General features: G+C 38.3%; 1 protein-coding gene across 2 annotated transcripts in view; it reads left to right on the plus strand.

Annotated features, from left to right (window-relative positions):
• The window catches only part of SDCBP (syndecan binding protein), a 39,987-nt gene that overhangs the window by 3,261 nt on the left and 10,266 nt on the right, over window positions 1-26,460 (plus strand). The window contains exons 2-5 of one of the 2 annotated variants that reach the window (XM_069099989.1): window positions 6,840-6,905; window positions 12,073-12,151; window positions 18,516-18,625; window positions 23,288-23,452. In XM_069099989.1, coding sequence (XP_068956090.1) covers window positions 6,855-6,905; window positions 12,073-12,151; window positions 18,516-18,625; window positions 23,288-23,452 — 405 coding nt within the window. In that variant the 5' untranslated portion in view covers window positions 6,840-6,854. The remainder of the gene's footprint in view (window positions 1-6,839; window positions 6,906-12,072; window positions 12,152-18,515; window positions 18,626-23,287; window positions 23,453-26,460) is intronic. The other variant, XM_069099990.1, reaches the window with a different exon arrangement.

A 26,460-nucleotide genomic window follows, 5' to 3' on the forward strand; every position in this document is an offset into this window, starting at 1 on the left:
CATAAGTATTAAGAATAGCAGTGGGTCAGGTAAATGCTAAAGGAAAGACATGTTACAAAAGGGAAACTATCTGAGAACGGTCTCTAGGATTGGTGGGTAGGGAGGTTCATTTAATTACTTTTAAAATGTTTTTAATTTTTTTATTGATTCTTTTTGCCCATTTTACCACAGCTGCTTCCCATGAATTCCTCCATACATAGCTTCCCACTTGATCATACTGTAGAAGCAGTCAAGTAAAATAAGCCAATACAATGCCTATGTGGCATTACTCACCTTAGTCTATTACTTCTTCACCAGGATGAAAGTATGCTTCGTCATCAGTTTTTTGGTATTAAGTTTGGTTGGTTTTTTGGTTTTCATTTAATTTCAACATTTAAGTGCCTGTTACATGAAAGACACTCTTAGGTTATGGTAATATTGAACTAAATATGAGAAAGGTCCTTCATAATATAATTGCTGAGTAGGGAAGAGAAAAATACACAAAAAAACATACTAGGGAGAACATGCAAAGGACAGGTTCAGACAAAATACAATGAAAAATTTATATAAGTAGGGAGAATGGGGGGTGGGCACCAGAGAAATCTTTATGGAAAAGACATCCCCTAATTGGACCTTGAAGGAAAGGGAAGAACTTTTAATAGACAAATGGAGGAGAGAGTCCATTCAAGACACAAAGAAGTACCATGAGCAGACACTAATAGAGATAGAGGATGCAGTGTTTGCTGAGCCATGCAGAGTAAGAACAGCCTGAGGTGTGAAGTAAGCTGGAAAGGCATATTGGAACAAGAATCTGGAGGGCTTTGAATGCTAAAATCAATAGTTTATACTTTGTATAATGGTTCCCCAATAGGGAGCCATTGAAGAGTTTTTATAAAGGAGTCATGTGACCAGAGATGTGTTTAAGGAAGATTACTTTGGCCATGTGAAGGAAGAAAGGGAGAGAAGCTAGAGTAGAGGCAGAAAGAGTAGTTGAATATACTTTTACAGTAGTGTAGGCCTGAACTAGGGTGATTACGGTGATACTGGAAAGAAGAGGTCCAATGTGAGATATTGTATAGGTGAATATATAAGTAACAAATGAAAGCAGAAGGTAAAGGTAAGGGAACTCATAAAAATAATGGGAAAATGAGGTCACAAGGCTTGTTTCCTGGCTTTGATTCTGCAGATATTGTGAAAGTAGCTAGCAGGAACAATGACCGGAAGCTCAAAATAAAGCTGGGGAAGTGCCCTTTTAGCATATTTAGTAGAGGAAAGAAGTTGGAACCAGAGTTTCTTTCCCATTATAGTCTTTGGTCAGAGGGGAGTGGGAGGTCTGAGCCAGAAATTTTCTTGTCACACTTGTATATTACAATTTTTATTTGTATTGTGGTTATTTGGGCTTCCTGCTTTACCCTTAAGGGCAAATTCAATTCAATTCAATAAACATTTATCAAGTGTCTACCATGTGCCATGGATGTGTGGAGTGTTCAGAGAAAACTGACACCCCTGTTGTGAGGCCTTACTGAGTTCTTTTCAGGGCTACTCCCTTACCTTTGCTGTTCCCCTTCTTCCAGCTCTCACTTGTGACTCCCAAGAAGCTGTCAAGTGTGCATATCGACCACCCCCTGGTAAAAGGGTCTCAGTAGACTGGCTAAACGAGGTTGAGAGTAACTGACAGGCCTCAGACTCAGGCCTCAGTGAGTTAAGGAAAAACCTACCCCAAGCATGTGAAGACTTCCCCTGTGGAAGGGGCAGATGAGAACAATTCATTCCAAAGCCATGAACGTATTTGATGCAGGTGAGGTGGAGCCCTTAGAGCTTGGTGCGTCCCCATTGCCAGTAGTCCTGACTTTTGTCTTGTCATTGGTCTTCAGTAACTGGAAGAGAGAGTGAGCCAGAGTGAGCCTAATGACTCTGTACATCTTTGCCTCACTTAAATCCAATTCCTGGGCAAGTCCAGACATCACTCCAGGATGTCACTTGTCCTCTTTGAAGCCTGAACAACAATAACAACATCAAAAACTATGTGCCAGGCACTGTGCTAAACCCTGGGGATACAAAAAAGAAAAAGATAGCTCCTGCGCTTAAGGAATTTACAATCTTACAGTCTAAGGGGGTAAAAGACTATAAAAGGAAGTTGAAAAGGTAGGGGAAGGGGATCCCTGACTGGGGCGTTGTTATTCTGTGGAGTCAAACAAGCAGAGACATTGATGGAAAATGAAGAGTTACCTGGATAGTTCAGAGTCTGTGGATTGTATCTTATTTTTAAATTTGAATCTATAGCACTTAATGTAACCCTGGTCAAGTTGCTTAACCTCTGAGTACCCTTAGGCAGCTCTCTTAAGATTAGTTAAAGCCATGTGCTCATTTGGGTTGGTGGTGGAAGTGTCACCCAGACCCCTTACACCAATGACATCAAGACTTGGACTAAAGGAAAAGAAAAAGACCTACATAGTAGACATGTAGTTCTTTGGTTGAGTGAGTGAATGAATGGAAGTATTAGAGAACCACAAATTATAACACAAGCTTTCATTTGAAATGTACTTGATAGTTTACACATGCTTTCCTTACAAAAACCAGGTGTTGTAGGCAGTATGAGTAGAAATATCTTCATTTTACAAATAAGAAAACTGAGACTTAAAGATGTAAAGAGTGTGGTCATTTTGGAATTAGCACTCCTTGCATGCTGCTTTCTCATCTGAACTTCTACATAAATCAGTGTCAAAAGCACCTAGTATGTGCTAAGTTCTGGGGATAGAGAAAGACAAATAGCAGTCCTTGTTCTCAAGGAGTTCACAGTCTAATGGGGAAGAGACAAGCAAACAGCTATCAACCAATGAGCTATATACAGGATAAACAGAAAATAATTAAGAGAAGGCAAGCATTAGGATTGTGGGGCTTGGGAAAATTTTGGCTTCCTGTAGGGATTTTAGTTGGGACTTAAAGAAAGTCAGGGAAGCCAGTAGGTGGAGTTAAGGAGGGAGAGTTTTACTGGCATGGGAGACAGCCAGAGAAAATACCCAGAGCTGAAAGGTTGAGTGCTTTGTTTTTGGAACAGCAAGGAGAACCCTGTCATTGGATTGAAGATTGTGTCGAGGATTAAGGTGTAAGAAGGCTGGGAAGGTTAAAGGGCTATATTATGAAGGGCTTTGAAAACCAAGCAGGATTTTGTATTTGATCCTAAGAGACCAAAGAGAACCACTGGAATTTTTTAAGGAGGAGGATGACATGGTCAGACCCATGGTTTAGGCAAATCACTTTATTGGCGGATGGCTTAGAATGGGGAGAGTTGAGGTAGGCAACAACCAGTTGGCTAATGAATTAGTCTAGGCATGAGATGATGAGGGCCTGTACCAGAGAGAGGTGGCAGTGTCTATGTATAGAAGAGAGATGCTGCAAAGTTGAAATCAGCCTACCTTGGCAACAGTTTGGCTATGAGGGGTGAGAGGAAGGGAAGAATCCAGGACGACTCCTAGGTTATGAGTTTGAGGGGTGGAAAGATGTAAAGGTAATGGCCAAAGGAAAGATGGTGTTGTCCTCCAAAGTAATTTTTGTTTTTCATTTGTTTTAGTGGTATCTGACTCTTTGTAACATTTGAGGTTTTCTTGGCAAAGACACTGGAGTGGTTATTTCCTTCTCTAGCTCATTTTACAGATGAAGAAACTGAGGCAAATTGGGTTAAGTTACTTGCCCAGGGTCACATGGCTAGTAAGTATCTGAAGCCATATTTAAACTCATGAAGATGAGTCTTCCTGACTTCAGGCCTGGCCCTGTGCTGTTGGGAAGGTAGTGGGGGAGATTTTAGGAAGATATTGAATTACATTTTGATCATGTTGAATTTAAGCTTTCTACTGGATATCTAGAGATGATTGAAAGGCAGTTGGAGATGTGAGATTGGAGGACAACAGAGAAATTGGGGCAGGATAGGTGGATTTGACAGCTAGATGGCTCCAGTAGATAGAGCACTGGACCTGGAGTCAGGAAGACCTGAGTTCAGATCTTCCATGAGACAGTTAACTAGCTGTGTGCCATGGGCAAGTCACTTAACCTGTGTTTGCTTTCATCTACTGGAGAAGGAAATAGAAAACTTCTCCATTATCTTTGGAATACTGCAAGGACAGTATGGATCATGAAAAGTGAGACACACATAAAGGAACAGGTAGATTTGAGGAAGATTATAATTAAATCTATGTGAGCTGATGAGATCACCAAAGTATGGAGGGAGAAGAGGACCCAGGACAGAACCCAAAATGGTCTGAAAGTCAGCAGTTGGTAGGTGTTTGTTAATTATAATCACTGTTCTAATTAGCTGCAAAATGGCAATCATAATCGTATTGTATCACTCACAAAGTGTTCTTGCCTAAATTTATTCCTGATTTGTTCTAAGAGTTTAATTCTGTTTTGGACCAGTTTGGAGTTTCTTGCAGTCTTTCAGTGATCTTTCAGAGTCCACAAGATATATTTTAATGAGTAATATTTAGTCATTCAACAAGAATTTATCAAACATCTCTTATATCCCAGGCACTTACTATGTTTTATGTAAATAAAAGTCTGTTCCCAAGAGCCTTACATTTTCATGGGGAACAAAATATGCCTATATAAGTATATATATATAAAGTTATGTAGTTAAGGGACAAAGCACTAGCAGTTGTGGATCAAAAAGGGTTTCTCATAGAACATGGTGCGTGAGCTGAGACTTGAATATTAGTTTATTTTCCATTGTCATGTTTATTTGAGGTGCTTTGGGGGTTTTTGTTTTTATTTTTTTCTTTTTTGATTTAACTGCTTGTAGGCTAGGTTTTTATATAGGTTTTCTTGACCAAATTTTTTATCTTGGAGCATTTTCCTAATATTCTCTGTTCACTTAATACTTTGGGAGTATTCCTTAACTTTATCATCTCCTGGTGCACAGATCCTGGCCCAGGTTGGGCTCCTGGGTGGCTTTTTTCTCCTGGTGTTGGACAGTATGGTATAACTAGCTGAGGGTTAGATCTCTACCCTGAGTAGTAACCTTAAAGAGGATAAGAACTAGCCCAGTCTAGGTTTCTGCCTCAGGTTGCCTCAGTCTTAATGCTTTATTCTACTCTAGTCCTTGTGGCCTGGAGCATTGGGTGTAACATAACTTCCATCTCTCTGTCCTTTCCTTTTTCCTTGGCAGAAGCAATATTTACTGCTCCTTGCTTTTTTGGGGTAGGCAGTGTGACACAGTGTTAGAGCAAAGCTGCATGATGCTTTCCTAGAACCGGAGCCTAAATAAATTCTCTGGTGTTATTAATATGTGAATTTTTTACCTTGGGTGGTGGTAGTGATAAATAAGAAAGGGGGTATTTCTGTCTTTTGGTAGATTTAGCTGTATGTATAACTGACACCTTAAGTCCATTGTGTATGTCAGCAGCTATAATTATACTTTTGGGACTTTTTCTTTTTTTTTGGAGGCAATTTGGGTTTTAAGTGACTTGCCCAGAGTGACACAGCTAGTAAGTGTTTGAAGCCAACTTTGAATTCAGGTCCTCCTGGCTCCAAGGTCGATGTTCTTTCTACTGCACCACCTAAGTGCCCCAATTGTTCTCATTTATATCATTTTTGATTGGGTTTGGATGGAAAGATGTCTTGCTAATCTTTTGTATTTATTCTGTTGATTCACACAAGTGGACAAAATATTCCCTTTTTGAAATTGAATAAAAGTATTAGAATATAATATTATCTTCTGTGGGTCCACCAAACAGGTCTTAGGATTTTTCAGTTTTACACAAGATAGAACATCTACCCTAGCTTATTCCTACATGGTTTTGATTTCTTCCACAGGTCTTTTATGGAGTTCAGACAGAAATGGCCTTGTAACAAGTTGCTATCCTGCTTTTCTGTTTAATGTTCTATATAGCATTGGATAGGTTGGCAAAGTAACTTTTTTCAGTTAAATATGGATTAAATAAATTTGGATATGGTCTTCTTTTCTTATTTTATTTTCCCATTTGATGCTGTATATGCAGGTTTTTATGTTCTTTAATATATTTCCAGGTAACTTATGTTAATGTAGGCATTTGTGGCATGTTTATGAAATTATTTTGGATTAGAATGTTAGTGATGAAAGAAACCTCATAGAGCATCCATCTACTCCAACCCCTTTATTTTGCAGATAAGAAAACTGGCCTAGATTGTGAAATTTACTTGTCTAAGGTCACAGAATATATTGGTTTGTGGTGAACCGTACAGACTGTGGACCATTCACTTATCTTTATGGGCCTTAATCCGACAATCTCTAAGGTTCCATGTGCAAGTGGTAACAGTCTGTCATTCTAAGTCAAGGCAATATGACATAATTGTATGAGTTTGGGAGGGAGTGGAAAAGTTGATCCTCACCTTTTATTTCATTGGTGTTGGAAACTCCCTGTATCATGCAAGTTAACAGCCATAATGCAATTTATAAAATTAGAGAATTCCTTAGGAGCATTGAGAAATTTTTGTAGTTCTCCCAGGATCACATAGCCAGAATGTACTAGAAGCAGGACTTGAACTCCTGATGTAAAAACTGTCTACTTATTATACCATACTTCTTCTTACATAAATAGTAGGCCTAAAATAGTATTACAGTTCTCAGATATTTCATGTACTTAGTTTTAGATAGCAACAGCAGCTTGGGTTCTGAATTGTATGTTTATACTCTTCCATTAGTTGATCTGCTATCGAATGTAACTATTGTTTTAATTATTTTATTATGGTAACTTTATGAACATATAGCTTTACTATATATTTTTATAAAGCGGGACTTTAAAATAACCACAATTGTTTTGTTTTTAAAGGTATTACCAATTTGTTCAAATTAGAGATATTTAATGTTTTTTTTTTCCTTCTCTTTTTAGTAAAATCCTGCAAAAATGTCTTTGTATCCATCGCTTGAAGACCTGAAAGTAGATAAAGTAATTCAGGTATATTTAAGTATATTTTTCTTTTGCTTTCTTCTTTTTTTTTTTTTTGGAAGGGTGGGGAGTAGAGGATGAAGGGCATCACTATAAATATTCTTGATATAACTGAAGAATAAGAATGAATGCTAGGGGAGGCCAGGTGGCGCAGTGAGTAAGAGCACTGACCCCAGAGTCTGGAGAACTGGGATTGGTTCTGGGCTCAGATACTTACCGCCACACCCAGAAATAACTGGCCGTGTAACCTTGAGCAAATTACTTAACCCCAATTGCTTTAAAAAAAAAAAAAAAGAATGAATGCTAGAGGGGGGTGGCTAGGTGGTACAGTGAATAGAGCACTGACCCTGGAGTCAGGAGGACCTGAGTTCAAACCTGGCCTCAGACACTTAACACTTACTTGCCATGTGACCTGGGCAAGTCACTTAACCCCAATTGCCCTGCTTCTCCCCTCCAAAAAGCAAAAAAAAACAAAAAACAATGAATGAATGAATGCTAGAGGAAAAATACTGTGACAGTAGTTGTATCTTCTCTTTCCTCCCATTATTCTGCAAAGCTAAACAGCTGATGGCTTCAGATAGAAATTAAAACATGGTTTCTCTGAACTGATTTCTTCTCACACAGCTTTTGAAAGTTTGATGCCTCTATTTATAACACTAACTATGCATTACTTGCATCTATTTGTTCTCTTTTTAAAACTCATTTTTTGCTCTAGTACAATGAAGCTATTTTCTTCTGTACTCTGGGTAGGGTTTTCTCCTTTACTCTAGGACACAAAGGGACCTCAGTGGCTCACTCATCCAATCCTTGCATCACAAAATAATTTTCTGGGTAACACACCTGACAGGTGGTAGTTATCTAGTTTGTACTTGTAGACACACGTTGAGACAGCCATTTCACTTTGGAATAATTCTAGTTGACAGGAAGTTTTTTCTGATATGAAGCCCACATTTGTTTACTTGTTATTTCCCCCCATCAGACTGTGAGCTTTTTGAGGACAGGAAATGTCTTGTTCCTCTTTTTTACTCCTCCTTACTTTGTACAGTGCCCGCTACTTAGTAGCTGCTTAAATTTATTTTTTTGTGAGGTAATCGGGGTTAAGTGACTTGCTCAGGGTCATACAGCTTGTAAGTGTCAAGTGTCTGAGGCTGAGTTTGAACACAGGTTCTCCTGATTTCAGGGCCCGTGCTGTGCTCTATCCCTGTGCCACTTAGCTGCCCCTCATACTTGAATTTTTATTCACCGACTGACATATCTTATGTGAAATGGATCTTAGATCCATTGCCATTGTGGTTGTCCTAAATATGTTGTCTAGCTTATCAGTATCCTTCCTAAAATGTGGCTCCCAGAACTGAACACACATGGTCAGATGCCTTTCAGTGCAACCTAGTAGCCTAAGGATTATTTTTTTAATTGGACTTCATGAAATCTTAGAGACTTTGCTATTAGAGACAATTGCATCATGGCTAAATATTTAGTATATATGCATTTACATTGATGCAGTCCTTTTAAGGCTTTGAGACTTTCACAGCTATGGAGTTAATTTAATTAGTTTTAAACATTTTGGGCAAATCAGTCAGAGCATTTGTTAAGTGCCTACTATGTGCAGGCACTGTGCTAAAACTGGGGATACAAAGAAAGAATGTAAAGATAGTTCCTTCTCTCAAGGAGCTCATAGTCTAGTGGGGGAGACAAAATTCAAGCAACTTTGTACAAACGAGCTGTATACAGGATAAATTGGAAATAATCAACAGAGTAAAGGTGCTAAAATTAAGGAAGAGCAGTAAAGGCTTACATTACAAGGTGGGATTTGAGCCGGAATTTGAAAGTCAGGAGACATAGGAGGAGGGGGAATAAATGGAAATTTATGGAGGACACCCAGTGGAGGTTTGGAGTTGGGAGATAGAATGTCTTATACAAAGAACAGCAAGGAGGCCAGTGTCACTGGATTGTAGAATCCATTGGGATGGGGTGAGGCATAAGGTATAAGAAGACTGGAAAGGTAGAGTGGAAGTTTTGAACGCCAGAAGATTTTATGTTTGATCCTTAAGGTGATAGGAAGCCATTGGAATTTATTGAGTAGGGAGGTGACATGGTCAGAACTATATTTTATTTTCTTCATAGAGATTCTTATTTAGTATTTTATTTTTCTCCAGTTACATGTCAAAACAATTTTTAACATTCGTTTTTAGAACTTTGAGTTCCAAATTCTCTCCCTTCTTATCTCCTCCCTCCCTACCCCACCTTTCCAGTTGAGAGGGCAAGCAATTATGTATAGGTTATACATGTTTAGTCATGCAAATATATCCATAATGGTCATGTGAAAGAAAACATAGGCCAAAAAAAACCCTTGAGAAAAATAAAGTTAAAAAAAGTATGAGTCAATCTGTATTCAGACACTATCAGTTCTTTTTCTGGGGATGGATAGCATTTCTCATCACAGGTCCTTCAGAATTGTCTTAGATTGTTAATGTTGCTGAGAATAGCTAAGTCATCATTAATTGATCATCTTATAATATTGCTGTTACATTGTACTCAGTACATTTTACTTTGCATCATCCCACTTAAGTCTTTCCAGGTTTTTCTGAGAGCATCCTGCTCGTTATTTCTTATAGTACAATAGTGTTCCATCATAATCACATACCACAACTTGTTTAGCCATTCCCCAATTGATAAGCATCCCTCAATTTCCAATTCTTTGCCTCCAGAAAAGAGCTGCTATAAATATTTTTGTACATATAAGCGCTTTTCCTTTTTGTTTTTCTCTCTCTTTCGGGACACAAACCTAATAGTGATATTGGTCAAAGGGTATGCATGGTTTTATAGCCCTTTGGACATAGTTCCAAATCAGACCTTCATTTTAGGAAGATTAGTTTATTAGTAGCTATGAACTGGAGTGGGGTATAAAATCTGTGGTGGGGAGACCAACTGGTAGGCTATTAAAGTAGTCCAGGCATGAAATGATAAGGGATTGTAGAGAAGGGAGCACTTGTGAGAAGTATGATAAAGTAAAATAATCAGGCCTTGGAAACAAATTGGATACAGGGGCTGAGAGAAGGTGAGTAGTCAAGAATGCTACCACCTATGTTGTGAGCCTGAAGGACTGGAAGGATGGTGCTACCTGACAGGGAAATAGGAAAGTTAGGAGAGGGGAGAATTGTGGGGAGAAATAATGAATTCAGCTTTGGACCTGTTGGTTTAAGATGTCCATGGGATGTTGAGTTACATGATGTCCAATTAGTTGGAGATGTAAGATGAGGTTGCTAGATGGCCCAGTGGATAGACTGCTGGGTCTGGAGTCAGGAAGATCTGAGTTCAAATGTGGCCTCAGACACTCAGTAGCTATGTGACCTTGGGAAAGTCACTTAACCTCTGTCTTAATCTACTGGAGAAGGAAATGGCAAACTACTCCAGTGTCTTTGCCAGGAAAACCCCATGGACAATAGTGGCATGCTGTCTCCATGAACTCATGAAGAGTCAGACACTATTGAAGGATAACAACAAGATGTTAGGAGGTCAGCATTGGATAAGTGGATTTGAGAATCATCAGCATAGCTATGATCAGTGAATCCATAATAATTGATGAGATCACATCATCAGGTGAATAGTATAGAGAGAAAAGAGAATAGGACCGAGAACACAGAGTCCTTTGGGACAATTACCATTAGCAAGCATGAGCTGGATGAAGATCCTGCAGAGGAAATTGAGACGGAGCAATCAGATAGATATTCATTCAGCTTCTACTAAGTGCTGATCCTGTAAAGTACTGTGATAAACTTTGAGAGATACAGAGATGGATAAGAATACAAATAATTGTAAGTGAACAAAAGTATTGAGTGCTCTGGCAGTTGTGGGAAAAAAAAGGGTTAGGCCATTTCTTACTGGACTTACTGGTCAAGGCATGTCCAGTGTTCAGGAGAATCTTATTAGCTTTCAGTTTTTGATTAAAGTTAAGCTACAGCAATTTTCAGGTTTTCTATTCTTCATTGAGGTTAGATTACTAAGGAAAAAATACAATGAAAGTATAGTAGCTGAGTTTGATTTACTCCTTCCCTTTGATATAAGAAGAGGTCATTTCACTTGCCATCTTCTTAACTGTCTCTTAGATTCTTAGGCCCATTGCCGTAAGAAGCCAGTGTAGAGCATTCAAAATAAAGAATTTGTTTCTGAATTTGGTGTCGTGTTGACAAATATCTGAGTTTAAGATACTCTGTATTTTAGGACTGGATCTTGTAGCAAAAGGATATACTTGTTTGTGACTTCATAACTTTATCATGAGTTACACATTTTTAGATATTAAAATTATTCTTTATATGACTTAATAAGATACTTTTAAACCTTTAACAACCATATTCATCTGTTGTACTATGTGTCTGTGGTGAACATAATGTATCTTTTGTTATTTTCAAAGCCTAATCTAAAGGTCATCTTAACCAGAGATATTAGCCTCACTTTGTTGTAAAATGAGCTTTAGGTCTGTGGCACAAAATACTTAGTCTAACTTGGCAAAAATCTCATACTGTCATTTTGCCCATTGGTACCTGTAATCTGTCCTTCTTTTAGTGACATCAGTGAGGAAAACGGCAGGGCTGACTCTTCTTTATCCCTTATAGCAGAGCAGTGCCAGGTCTCAGTGCACATACGGAGTGGGAGATAAATATTTTTCCCATGAACATAGGCTCCCTGTCACAGAATTAATAGTAGTCATGAGATCTCAGGCCTCGTGTGGTCTTTAAAATCTGCTTTATTGCCCTGTGAACTTTAAAATGGAATTTAGGAATCATTTCACTAAGTGCTAAATTTATAGTGAAATAAATGGAAAATAAATTATATATAATGCTTCTGATTGTTTACTTAATCTTTTTTGCATTAGACTAGTCTCTGAACCTTTTTTGTTTAGGATGCCAAAATTTGTTTTAGTTTCATTAAAAGTTATGACTAACTTATAAGTTAAGTGTACCTACTGTTCTCATGAACTTAAGCTGAAGGAGATTTTCTTTAAAAGATATATGATATTACTACTCATGTGCTTAAAAGAATGCTTTCCTGAAGTAGTTGTAAGACTTTTCTGTTTATTTTGAAGTACTAATTACTTTGTAATAATAATAATAGCTGATGTCCCTAATATACAAGTACAGTTTATAATGTGCATTTCTATTTTTTTTCCTTTATTCAGGCTCAGACAGCCTTTTCTGCAAATCCTGCCAATACAGCAATTTTGTCAGATGCCTCTGCTCCCATTTCTCAAGATGGAAGTAAGTAGTTATAGTTTTAAGTTTTTCTAGAAGTCATAGTAGAGTATAAATACTAGTTGGAATCTGAAAATTTGGGTTCAAATTCCTGCTCTGAGATTTACTAGCTTAAGTTTTCTCATCTGTAAAAGGGTGATAATATTACTTGAAGTTTCTACTTTTCAGTGATGTTGTACAGAAAGTACTTTGTATTCTATAGTTTACAGAACTATTGAAATACAGAAGCATGAAACTTTCAGGTTTTTCATTTCTTAATTTTAAATTAATTTTAATTTCCTAATTTAAAATATCAATCCATGAAATATTGGTGATGTTAAGGAAGAAATATTGAAATTTCACAAGGGAACAAAGTATTCTGTCTCATTTAATAGTGATGCTTTTTTGTTGAATCATGAATATGAATTATGACTTAATGAAAATTGGATCATAGCATATCATCTTTGTTGCTTCCCAGCCCATGGAAGCATGAATCCCCCAGTATGCCATTCCTGACTGTAGTCTGTATCCTATGTCATCTTGTGATGGTAAAATTGAGTATATTCTGAGGCAGCATATCCCATTTTTGGACAGCTCTGATTGTTAAGAAGTTTTTTCTTACAATGAGCCAATATGCAACTCCCATTCATTTGTCATAGTCCTGTCAGTCATTTAGTAAATACTCATTCATTTGTTAAATACCTACTGTGTGCCACAGACCATGGTCACAGTCTAATGGGGGAGGTTACATGTAAATCTATATAAAATAAAATACATACATGATAAATTGGAGATAATCTGGAACCAAGTAGAACACAATCTGATCCCTCTTTCACATGACATTCATTAAAGTTTTGAATATAGTTATGTTGCAGAATTTTAGAGGTATAAGAATATCAGTCCTATACTACGTATAGGTCACCTAGTCTATATACCCCAAAAGGAAACCCCCTACCCTCCCTCTCCCACAGAGAGAGTCTTTACTTGCAGTCCTCCAGTGATGAGGAATGTATTACTTCCCAAAAAAGTCCAATTTTTAAAGTTCTATGTTTTAGAAAGTTTTTCCTAATGTCAGGCTTAAATTTGCTTCTTTGCAAGTTCTAGTCAGTGTTTCTTTTCTATCCTTTGGGGCCAAAGAACAAGTCTAATCCCTCTTCCTTACAGCAGTTCTTCAGATTCCCTGAGACTTTTCTTCAGATTAAACATTCTCTAGTTCTTAACCAATCTTTATTTAAAATGGTCTCAAGGCCCTTCACCATTCTGGTTGCTTTTCTCTGGACACTCTCCATTAGTTTCCTTCCTAAAATGTAATGCCTGAACATGAACTCCAGTTTTGGTTTGATCATGGCAGAATAGTATAGTGGAACAAACTATCACCTTTTTCTTGGAAACTCTCACCTGAAGATCACATTGGCTTTTTTTCCTGCTCTGCTGACTCCCATATCCTTTTCAGACTGATGCCTAGTCATGTCTCCTGCATCCTCTTCTTGTGATGTTGATTGTTTTAGCCCATTCGTTCCTATTAAATATCTTTTTAGATTTATCCCACTACTCTAACCTGTCATCATTTTGGATCCTTAGTTTGTCATACAGTGTTGGCTGTCTCTCCCAGCTTTTGCCATCTGCAAATTTGATGAGAATTTTCTCTGCTTTTTATCTAAGTCACTAATAAAATTGTGAAATAACACATCATAAACTTCAAAGTCTTTTGGAGTACACTACTGCAAACTATTGCCAAACTGCTATCAAATCATTGTAGCTAATTTTTAAGTTGAGCCATTTAACCAGTTCTGAATCCATCTCATTGTACGCTTTAATCCATATGTATCAAACTCATACCTACAAAACTCCAAGTGCATCTAGAACTGTATTAAAATGTAATCAGGAAATGTTTAACAAAAGTAAAAATACAGTACAACCTGGATAATGTTAATTTGGGGTTTTCTGAGTCAATATGTGGCCTAGAGGGTGTATTTCTGTTGGAATTTGTTACCACTAATCTAGTCCAACCCTTTCCATATTTTTTGTAAGAATAAAGCATCACTTTCCAGTGCCTTCCTTAAACCTAGGTGGACTATACCTATAACATTTTCCAGTCTCTCAAGTTAATATTCAAATAATCAGTTGAGTATTCAAGTGCTGACTTTGTCAAAAGAAATAAATTTAATCTTGCATGATCTGTACTTGATCTATCCAAGCTTGATATTTGTAATTACTGCCTCGTTTTCTAGATGTTTACTAACCATATTCTTTAATGTTCTGTTTCAGAATTTTGCCAGAATTTTGGTCAAGCTTCCTGGCCTGTATTTATTTCAAGTTCTTTCCCCCTTTAGGAAAATATGGTCAACATTTGCCCTTTTCTGTTCCTATAATATCTCTATTATTATTCATGATCTGTCAAATATATTATTGACAGGGGTTTATCATTTGTCTTCCTGTTCTCTTAGTTCTCATCTCAGATTGCTTTATCTTTATGTGGCATGGTTTCCAGTCTCCTCACCATCCTGTTCACTTTCCTATAGATATATTCCAGCTTATCGTTGTCTCTTTTGTAATGTCAAACTGATTGCATTAACTCATTTGCTAGCCATCTCATAAACATTGCTGCTCTATTCTGAATTTGCAGGACACTAAAATCCTAACTTTTTAAAAATGAATCTTTATCTACCCACATCTCCTCTATCTTATATGTATTTTTTTGTCCAAACCTACAGTTTCATCAATGTAGGTAGCTTCCATTATTGAACATATTGCCATCAGTGCAACTTTTCAATTCATCAGTTAGAGTCTTTTTGCTTGAGGCACTGAGAGGCTAATTGACTTTCCTGTGATTATCTAGGTATCATAGAATATATGTGGGAGGTGTAGCTATTAATGTGTCAGTGTCATGACATGAAATCCCAGTGTTGCTGACTTCAAAACTTAAGTCGGGGGGAGGGGAAGTGTGGGGTTATTGTTAAGCACAATACACTGGCTGAATGGCTAGCCTTGAAATCAGGAAAACTGGCATTTCATGCCATGCCACTGATACGTATTTGTTACACAGCCCCAGATATATATTCTCTCTGTATCTCTGTATTTGATAGATAAAATCTAAGATTTTATATTTGTCCCTATTAAGTTGCAATTTACTTTATTGACTCATTGTTTGAGACCGAGATAGTTTGGGGTTTGAAAACTAATCTATTTTATTAGCTATTTCTTCTAGCTTTATGTTATCCACAAAACTGGTGATGTGCATATGGCACCTATGATAACAGAGTAGGAGGAAGAAGTATACTTCTGTCTATAAAACTCCAAACAGATTGAATACATTAGACTGACTTGATGGGGAAATCCAAAAGAAATCTCAGTGAATCTTTTGTCTAGAGAGACAGATGTAGAGGTTTTCTGACACTGGAGACTGGATTGGGCAGGAGCATATCATGTATAGAGCATTCTAGCACCCAAGGAAAGACAGTACGCTGGAATAAGGGGAGGTCCCACACCCATATTGGAGCCTGTAACAGGGATGGGTGCCAACTGACAGCTCTGTTACCTACCTAGTTCTGGGTCACAGATCCAGAGTGGACTGAGATATGAGGATCTGTGCACAGAAGTGGTATTCGAGGGGAGGGAAGTTCTGGGTGGTGTAAAAAAGAAGGAAATTTAGAAGCAAGGAGCAGTGGTTTGGCTCAGACCCCCCAGTAGCAGAGGAGGATCTCGGTTTCAACATTTGGCCACTTAGCCTGTAGAAGAATAGTCAGGGCTGAAGTTCCAGACCTAAGAGGAACCTGTATTTAAGTCACTTTGAACCAGCAGAGCTTCTAAGCTGCTTAATGGGACCGAGTATATCATCCTTCTATTATTTCTCAAACCAAAACCCAGGTTAAGAACTTGGAAGAGCTCAGAGCAAGGTCTGTAGCAAGTAGACTTTGCCTTGGATTAGATCATTTTGGGAACACTAAAAGTTTGCAGGTTCCTAGACTATTCCTGAGATCCTAGAATACTGCAACACTCAATACCTTAAGAAAACAGCAACAGAATTGGCTTAGACCATTCTTTCAGAAGAGTGGCAAAGCCTAGCCCGAACAGGAAGTCCAGAGGCAGGGAAGTAGGTGGAAGGCAAGGACAAACAAAAAAACCGTACTATAATGAGCTATTATGGTGAAGAGATGCTCAAGATACAAACACGGAAGATAACTCCAAAATATCTACAATATTTAGTAACAGTGCCTTAGGGAAAAAACTTGGACACAAGCTAAACTGGAATTCCTAGTAAAGATGAAGCAAGAGCTTTTTTTTTTTTTCCCCATGAAAAATGTCCTTATAAATGAAATGAAGGTATTTGAGGAAAAAATTGAAAAAAATAAGACCTGTGCAAGAAAGAGTTACAAAGTGAATTAACAGCTTGGCACAAGAAGTACAAAACCTGGCCCAAGCAATACGCAAGAAAACTGTTCCTATCTCTTAGAACCAGAGGTCAAAGTGGAAACAGAATCCACTGGTAACCTCTTTGAAGAAATCCCCAAATAAAAACTCTCACAAACATCCTGGCCAAAACCCAGAGCTTCCAGGTCAAAGAAAAAATGTTACAAACAGCCAGAAGGAAAGAATTCAAATACCAAGGAACCAGTCAGGATCTCACATGATTTAGCAGCCACCGCTAGAAAGAAGGGAGAACTTGACTGTGATGTTCCAGAAGGCAAAGGGCTTATATCCAAGAATAACTTACCAGGTTGGGTATAATGCTGAAGCAGAAAGAATGTATCTTTAATGAAATAGAGGACTTGTAAGCATTCTTGATGTAAAAACCAGAACTGCATAGAAGCTTCTGAAGATCAAAAACAGGAGTTAAGAGAAATATAAATAGGAAAACATTAACGAACAATATTTGACTAAACGAGGATAAATAGTTTCATGCTAATATAAGGAAATGATACATATGTCCCCTCTAAGTGCTAACATCACCAGTGGTCAGAGGTAATCTAAGTAGACAAGTCTTGGGAGGAATTCTGTTACGTCTTGATGATCTTTAAAAAACAAAAAAAAAATGGAAAGAGGGAAAGAGAAATACACAGGGAGGAGAAAATGAGGGAACAGCTTACACTTTAAACCTCACTCTTCTAAATTTGTTAAAGGAAGGATACACATACAATGAGTTGGATGCAGCGATACATTTCATTCAGTAGGGAAATAGGAAAGAAAGGGGGGAGGAGGAATGAGAGATGAATTAGTCCTAAGCAAACAGAACTCTAATGTTGTATAAAAATAGTAATAGCTCTTTTGAGGTGCAAAGACTGGGAATCTGAGGGGGTGCCTATATATTGAGGAATGGGCAAACAAGTTGTGATAGATAAATTGTTGAAATACAATTGTGTTGTAAGAAATGGTAAAGGGAATGATTTTAGTCAAAGTCGGGAACACTTGGATTTGGATGATCTGGTGATGCCTAGTGAAGTAAATGAAGCCAAGAAAACAATTTATGCAATGATAACAATATGGTAAAGGCAAGCAATTTTGAAAGGATTAGGAACTCAGTATAATGACTGACCATGATTCCAGAGGAGTAATGATTAAACATGCTCCCTTATGATAGAGAGGTGAAGGACTCAGAGTACAGAATAAGACTCTTTTGGAGGGACATAGCTAATGTGGGAATTTTTTATTTACTATATATATATAATTGGGTTTGTTTTTCTTTAATTCTTGGTGTGTGGTTTTTTTTAAGTGGGGGCAGGTTGTAGGATGAGAAGGCAGATTTTTGCTAATTGAACAATAAAGTTTTAAAATTCATTGATTAAAACAAGTTGAGCAGAATGCAGCCTCAGTTTGGCTTACCTTGTTGAATTTCATTGTAATATAAAAATAAGGGTCTAAGCAATCTGTGTATATGTTGGAGTTTTTTGAAGTTGCTGATCCACTAACCAGGGAGTTGTAGATTTGCATCGGTGGGGGGAGTTTTCATACCAGTGAGTTCTTCATAAGAGTGGAAGTACAAATCTCGACCAGTAAAATGATTTATTTAAAGTAACTGCAAAAACCGTCAGTCATAGGAAGTTAGGTTGGGAGATACTTTGGTAAATATCAAGGAAAAACTTTCTACTCTGGAGCAGTGGTGCTATTTCTTTCGTTTCCTATAGCATAATCTCATCCCCTTATCTTTTGTGTTGTTATTTTTTCCCCCAAATGTGAGTTGAGTTACTCTTATTAAGATCTCCCCTCTCTGATACTGTATAGGTAGGAAGCATTGGGAAGCTGCCTTAACAAATGACTGCTTTGTTTATCCTGTTTAAAGCTGAACATTATTGAGTAAAGTAGAAGCTGATAATATTGATTTCATTATAAACTGTAAATTCACTTTCTATTCTTATCATTTTCTTCTTCAAGTTACTTAGTTTCTTTTTCTTAGGTCTCTATCCTAAACTATATCCTGAACTCTCTCAGTACATGGGCCTGAGTTTAAATGAAGAAGAAATACGTACCAACATGGCCCTGGTTCCTGGAGCAGTTTCTCAGGGGGTATGTAAAGTTTGTACTTAGCATATTGTTAATATAGAGCCTTTATGTGATTGTACCTTTATGTACTGTAATGTATATGTACCATGTAATTAGTAATACACATTATCTCTTTGATAGTTTTAGAATCCATGGTATTATTAGAGCTGGACTTGGACCTCAGGTCCAAAGGAAGTAATGAGACTGGATGTATGTCCTTTTATTCACAGTCTAACTGGTGCCTTAATATCTACACTATATTCCAATTCTAATTTATTACAATTTCATATTTGCATATAACCAGTGTAAAATTTCTGTGTTTTATAGTATTTGGAGGAAAAGTACATTTGAACTATTTCAGAAAATTAATATTATTTCTATAAAATACTACATCTTAAGTTACATATAATATTGCTTCATTTTGTGTAATTCTTTCTACATTTTCCTCTCTCTCCACATATTTCAGTGTTTAGGAGAGTAATGACCACATGATCTTGCCTGAGTTGAATTTAGAATTCCCTCCTTATTAGGCTATCTGACAATTCAGTCAGTACGAGAAGAGCCCTGCCTAATCCAAGTGTCAGTGAACGTAGATAGACTAGAATTCTTCATTTAACTGTAAGGGGTTAGGTGTTTGAGATGTTTAATCTCCTAATATATTATGCAGATTTCTAAGAGCTAAGAAAAATGCAAGTTCCTTCCATCAAGCAGGCAACAAACTTGCCTTCACCTCAGATCTTTTACTCTTGATCTTGCCATCACTGACAAATGTATCACCTCCTTGTTCAAGAACTCTGAAATTACCTTATTTTATCATATTCTGTTGACTTTCCACTTCTCCTCTTTCTCATCCTATACCAGATCCTACTCTTTATCCACACTATGATTTCCATTTTCTCTAAGGCCAATTCAGATGGTACTTCCTACATGAAGTCTTCACTGATTGCTTGCTGATATGACCTGATCTTTCCTTTTTCCAACTTCACATAGCATTTTTCATCATGTCTATTTTGCATTTATTATACATTCTAATCTTACATAGTATTGCATATTTATGTTTTACCTATCTCCCCAGTAGCAGGTAAGTTTCAGAGATTGTGTCTTGTTTAAATTTTGTGTAACTCTTAATGTCTACCATAGTGTTATATTCTGAGAGATGCTTAATAAATATTTGTTGAATTGAAAATGTGAGTAGCTGACCTGATGCTTTCATTATAGAATCAGTCATTTTTATGATCAATTTTTTTACATAGAGAGTGATTTTATTACCCTTCTCTGAAAAAAAATATCAAGGAGTATGGACTGCTGTACATGTAGCGGTTTGTTATTTTGGGATAGGCAAAGAGTCCACTTTATTTTCTTTTACATATGATTATGGGCTATTAGAGTCTAATAATAGATAGAAACATGCAAAGAGAATATTGAAAAAAATTGAAACTTCAGCAGCTTTTCTTGTATATAAGCCTTTATTTTTTTTTTAACTTGTGCATCTGGTTTGCATAACCTATGAATTCTATGAAGAGATATTGGAGGTAGATTGGTTACATACATAAAATACAAAAAGTACAAAGGAAATAACTGAGAGAGACATTAAAACTCTAGAGATGGAGGGGATAGTTACGGGAACAAGGGCCCACTCTGAGAAAGGTATATTTAGTTTTATTAAGAGACAAGATATTTTAGCAGAAAAACCTGTCTAAAAATGCTATCTTTAAGAGTGTATGCAGAGATATGGGGGGGCGGAGCCAAGATGGCAGAGTAGAAGCACGACCTTCCCATGGCTCTGGCTTCCACCTTCCCTAATCCATGTAAAAAGGGGACTCTAAACAAACTTTGGAGCTGCAGAACACACAAAATGACACAGAGAAGCTAACCTCCCGCTGAGGACAGGCCGGCAGGAATCGACCAGCACAGCGCTCTGGGAGCTGAGCCCAGCCCCACACTGAGGCTTTAGCCCTAGGGCGGGCCTCACCAGCTGCCAGCCAGAGAGACTCCAGATCAGCAGCAGCTGTGGCCATTTCCAGATTTATCAACAGAAGGACAGAGTGAGAGGTCAGTGCAGTCTGGACTTTGGGACCAATAAATGGGAATGCGTGGCTTTTACCCCCGGGGTGAGAAGCTGCTGAGACGCCAGCACAGCCAGCCAGCGCCACGTGGCAGCTTCAGCTCCTGGCCTGCAGAGTGTAACAGGACCAAGCACCAGTCTGAAGGGAAATCGCTCTTGCTTTAACCTGCTTGGATCTGGATTGCAGTCTAGGGTGGAGGTCCTGGGGTGTGTGTCCAGCTTGCCAGAGTGTGTGGAGACCTCAGAGAGGGCACCCATCTAATATCTCCAGCAGCTAAGAAAACCCCAGCATTTGGGATGAAAGCTCCCCTGTCTGGTGGCAGAGTCCTACTGTGACAAAAAGCCCAAAAGTCAAGTAATTGAGTGGCAAAATGATCAGGCAAAGGAAACAAAGCAGACAGAAGTTTCCAACAATACACTCCTATTTTGGGGACAAAAAGGAGCAAAGCATGGAACAGGAGGAAAACAGTGAAGTCAGAACTCCTGCACCAAAAGCTTCAAAGGAAAATACAAGCTGGTTACAGGCCATAGAGGACCTTAAGAAGCAGATAAGAGAAGTGGAGGAAAAATTGTGAAGAGAAATGAGAACAATGCAAGAAAATTATGAAATGAGAGTCAACAGCCTGACTGAGGAAAATAATACCTTAAAAAACAGAATGACTCAAATGGCAAAGGAGTCTCAAAAAGGCAATGAGGAGAGGAATGCCTTAAAAAGATGAATTTGCCAGATGGAAAAAGAATCTCAAAAACTCACTAAGGAGAATCATTGCTTCAGAATTAGATCGGAGCAAATGGAAGCTAATGACTTAATGAGAAATCAAGATGCTGTTACACAGATCCAAACAAATGAAAGAATAGAAGGCAGTGTGAAATATCTCATGGGAAAAACCACTGACCTGGAAAATAGATCCAGGAGAGATAATTTAAAAATTATTGGACTACCTGAAAGCCATGACCAAAGTAAGAACCTAGAAATCATCCTCCAGGAAGTTCTCAAAGAAAACTGCCCTGATGTTTTAGTACCAGAGGGCAAAATAGAGGTTGAAAAAATCCACTGATTACCTCCTGAAAAAGATCCCCAAAAGAAAACTCCTAGGAATATTATAGCCAGGTTCCAGAATTCCCAGATTAAAGAGCGAATATTACAAGCAGCCAGGAAGAAACAATTTGAATATTGTGGAAATACAATCGGGATAACCCAGGATCTGGCAGCTTCTACACTGAGGGATCGAAGGGCTTGGAATATGATATTCCAGAGGTCCAAGGAGCTGGGATTAAAACCAAGAGTCACCTACCCAGCAAAACTGAGTATCATGTTTCAGGGGAAAATATGGTCATTCAGTGGAATAGAGGACTTTCAAGCTTTCTTGATGAAAAAACCAAGGTTGAATAGAAAATTTGACATTCAGACACAAGAAGCAAGAGAAGCATGAGAAGGTAAACAGGGAAAAGAAATCATAAGGAATTTATCAAATTTGAACTATTAACATTCCTACATGGAAAAACAATAATTGTAACTTAGGAAACTTTTCTCAGTAGTTGAAGGGATTAGAAATATATATATATGTCTATATATGAGGGTATATGGGCATATGAATACATATGTGAATGTGTGTGTATATATGTTTACAAGTATACATAGAGGGCACAGGACCAATTTAACAGGAAGGGATGATACTTAAAAGGTGAAATTAAGAGGTGAGAGGAATATAATGAGAGGAGATGGGGAGAGAAAGATTGGGGTCAACTATCTCATACAGAAGAGGCAAGGGAAAATGGTTACAATGGAGGGGAAGAATAGGAAGGCAAAAGGGAATGGGTCAACCTTATTTCTATTGAATTTGGCTTGAGAATGGTGTTAAATGCACCCTAAATAGGGTATCTCACCCTGCAGGAGAGAGTAGGGGGGGAAGGGAATGAGAGGGGGGATGATGGGAGGAAGGGCAGGCTGGGGGGGAGGGAAGTTGGAAGCACCCACTTTTGAAAAGGGACGGGATCAAAGTAGAGAATAGAACAAGTGGGAGGTGGGCTAGGAGGGAGGGAAATATAGTCAGTCTTTTACAATATATCTACTATGTTATTGTTTTGCATTAGCCACACATGTACAATGTATACTGAACTCCTTATCTTTCCAGTAAGGGTGGGTGACAAGGAAGGCAGGAAATGAATCTGGAATTGAAAGTTTTAAAATCAAATATTCAAATATATATGTATATATATGTGTGTGTGTATATATATATATATATGTATACACACACACACACACATATATATACACACTATTATTAATACTATTTTACATGTAATTGGGAAATAAGATATACAGGCACTGAGGCATAGAGATCCACTGGAAAAGTCGAAAGGGGTATGTGAGAAAATATGGGAGAGAGCAGATTGGAGGAGGGGATATCTGTGGGACTGCTATTTTGGGGCGGTGGGTAGGGGAAAAACAGGGAGAAAATTTGTAACTCAATCTGGCAGAAACGAATGATGTAAATCAGAAGTTAATAAAGCATTAAAAAAATAGAAAGAAAAAAGTATATGCAAATGACTATAAATTTTTGTTTTAAATATGTTTAAAAAATCTTTTCTAAATATAATAACATTATCTATGCTTTTAGCAGCAACTGGTGGCCAGGCCTTCTGCAGTGAATTATATGGTGGCTCCTATAACTGGTAATGATGCTGGAATTCGAAGAGCAGAAATTAAACAAGGAATTCGGGAAGTCATTTTGTGTAAAGATCAACAGGGAAAAATTGGCCTTCGACTTAAGTCAGTTGACAATGTGAGTATTTGATTTTTTTTTCCTTATTTAGAAGTATAAGAACCTCTTCCATATTTTCCTGCCTCACTGTGACATGGAGGTTACCCATGCTTCTTGAAGTTTGGGCTAGTGAACATAGGCTTTGACTATAGTCCCAGGGACCTACTTTTTAATGTCTGAGAACCTGCCTAGGTTAATATCAGCCAATAGGCTGGTCACCAGGGGATGAATTCTTTGGCCATCTATAAGCTCTGATGAGCTGGCCATGTTGTTTGAATGTCAAATGTATGTTTGCCTAAAAGACTATTTTATGGAGGACTCACACGAGTCAGGTGCGCTCACACAGAGGTCAGAAGAAGCAATACAAGGACACTCAGTTTCTCTCAGAAGAACTTTGGAATTGATTGTGAAACACGGGAAACACTGGCACAGAATCACCTAGCATGGTGTGCCCACATCAAAGAAGGTGCGTGAGCAAAGCAGAATTGCAGTAGCTCAAAAGAAACATGAGATGCATAGATTTGGAGCCATCTCCGCTCCAGATGTTCATATGGACTATTTGTACCTGACCTGTGGTAGAGTCTTCTGAGCATATATTGGTGTTATCTGTCATAGTCAGATACATTGTAGCTTGACCCCAACATAGAGATATCACTTTGATATTCTTCAAGAATAAACGACAACAACCAACCAAGCATTTATTGCTTAATTTCGTTTGTTTAATTGTTTTCAGTCATACCTCCTCTTAGTGACCCCTTTTGAGGTTTTCTTGGAAAGACACTGAAGTGGTTTGCCATTTCCTTCTCTAGCTCGTTTTGCAGATGAGGAAATTGAGGCAAATGGGGTTAAGTGATTTGCTCAGGGTCATACTGCTACTAAGGCTGAGGCTGGATTTGACCTCGGGTCTTCCTGACTCCAAGTCTGGCATTCTATCCACTATACCATCTAGCTGCCCAAGCATTTATTAAACACTTACTGTTTATTGAACACTGTGCTGGAGGTGAGGGATCCAAAGCCTGCAATGAAAAACTCTGAAAATCCAGAGCTAGAATAATTATGGCTGTTTCCACAAGATAAGAAGGCAGGGAACCCAACAAAGTAATATCAAGGATGACACTCTGGTTGTGAGCATGGGGACTGGGAGGATGGTGGTCCCCTTGACAGGAATAGGGAAGTTTGGAAGGGGGAAGGTTTTGGAGGAAAGATAATGGGTCAGTTTTGGACATGTTGAGTTTAAGATTTCTATAGGAAATCCAATTTGAGATGTTTAATAGGCAGTTAGAGATATAAAAATAGAGGGTCAGCAGAGAGGTTAGAGTTGGATAAGTAGATTTGAGAATCATTGGCATAGAGATAGTTGGAATCTATGGGAGCTGATAAAATCATCAAGTGAAATTGTATAGAGGAAGAAGAGAAGTGGGACCAGGACAGAGCCCTGCTGGGATGCCCATTTTAGGGGGAATGACTTGGATAAAGATCTAGCAAAGGATAATGAAGAGAGGCAGTCATACAGGTAGGAGAAGGAGAATGTTGTTCTGAAAACCTAAAGAGAAGTGAGTATCAAGGAGAAGGTGATATTGACAGTGTCAAAGGCTGCAGAGATAACTGGTTAAGTAAGGACAGAAGCTACACTGAAGTTAAGAGTAAGAGAAAAGGAAGTGGAGGTACCTATGATAGATGGCCTTCTTTAGCCAGAAAAGAAAGGAGGGATATAAGATGATAGTTATCTGGGATGGATGGATGAAGGGAGGGTTGAGACTGGAGCACACACATGTATATGTTTGTATATAGTAGGGAAACAGTCAGTAGACAGAAATTGAAGATAAGAGAGAGTAGGGGTGATAGAGGAGTCAGTCTGCTGGAGAAAATGGGATGGAATGGAACCCCTCGTGTGTAGAAGGCGGTTGGGTTGTCTTTGCAAAAAGGTAAGACAGATGAAGAAGGAAGGCAGAAGGCATCTGAGTGACGTGAGGTAAAGCAGAGGGGAGAAGAGGAATCTCTTGGCAAATGCACTCAATTTTCTGTAAAATTTGAAATAAGGTTCTCAGTTGAGAGGGTGATGGGAGGTTTGAGGAGGGATGAAAAGGTTTGGAAGAATTGCTATGCTAAGTGTGATAGTTAATTAGGAAGATACAAAAGGATTGTTTGGCTACAATGAAGTTATTTTGGTTATATAACCATTTGAAGTTATATAATATAAATCAGCAGCAGACCCAGTCAACATGGTTACACAATTTTCTCCACTTTTGTTCACTAGCCTGTATGTAGAAACAAAGGAAATGGATGCTCATAGTGATCCAGGTCTGATGGCAGGACACAATAACACAGAGAACAGGATAGTGTAGAGTTGAACTGGTTTGTCAAGGAATCCATCTGGGGAGAGGAGAGTGCACCTAGTTAAAGGAAGAGTATGCCTTATTCAGGGGTAATGACCTAGAAGAGAAATGAAAGGTTGAGGGTTGGAGGTCAGGAACCTGATAAACAGAGTTTGCTATTAGAAGGCAAAGGAACAGGCAGCTAGGTGACGAAGTGAATAGAGCACCGGCCTTGGAGTCAGGAGGACCTCAGTTCAAATCAAGCCTCAGAAACTTACTACTTACTAGCTGTGTGACCTTGGGCAAGTCACTTAACCCCAATTGCCCTGCCTTCTCCCCTCCAAAAAAACAAAAAAGAAAAAGGAAAAGGTCAGATGTCAATAGATTATGATCAAATGAGGGAATTTCAGAGTTCATGAACATGGAATGTAGTCAGTTTGTGGGTGATGATATGTTCATCTTTGTGGCTGAGTGGAGTAGGTCATGGAAAAGTTAGTTGAGGGAGTAGGAGGGTAGAGTGTTTGAGGGTGCCTCTAGTGTGACAGCAGAGAGAAGAGAAAGATTGTGAACCCCCCCATACTGAACTTAGTGAGGAAGGAAGGGGAGTGCCCTGGAGGCCCTTAGACAACTGCTACCCAAGTTTAGATGGATTAAGTAAACCTCAGAAGAAGATAGGTTATTGAGTGATGGAGTGGGGGAGAACCTAGAAATGGC

The sequence above is a fragment of the Petaurus breviceps genome, unplaced genomic scaffold (assembly GCF_028583685.1).
Source record: "Petaurus breviceps papuanus isolate PSGF00001 unplaced genomic scaffold, PetGlider_PUasm1.0 38, whole genome shotgun sequence".
NCBI classification, from domain to species: domain Eukaryota; kingdom Metazoa; phylum Chordata; class Mammalia; order Diprotodontia; family Petauridae; genus Petaurus; species Petaurus breviceps.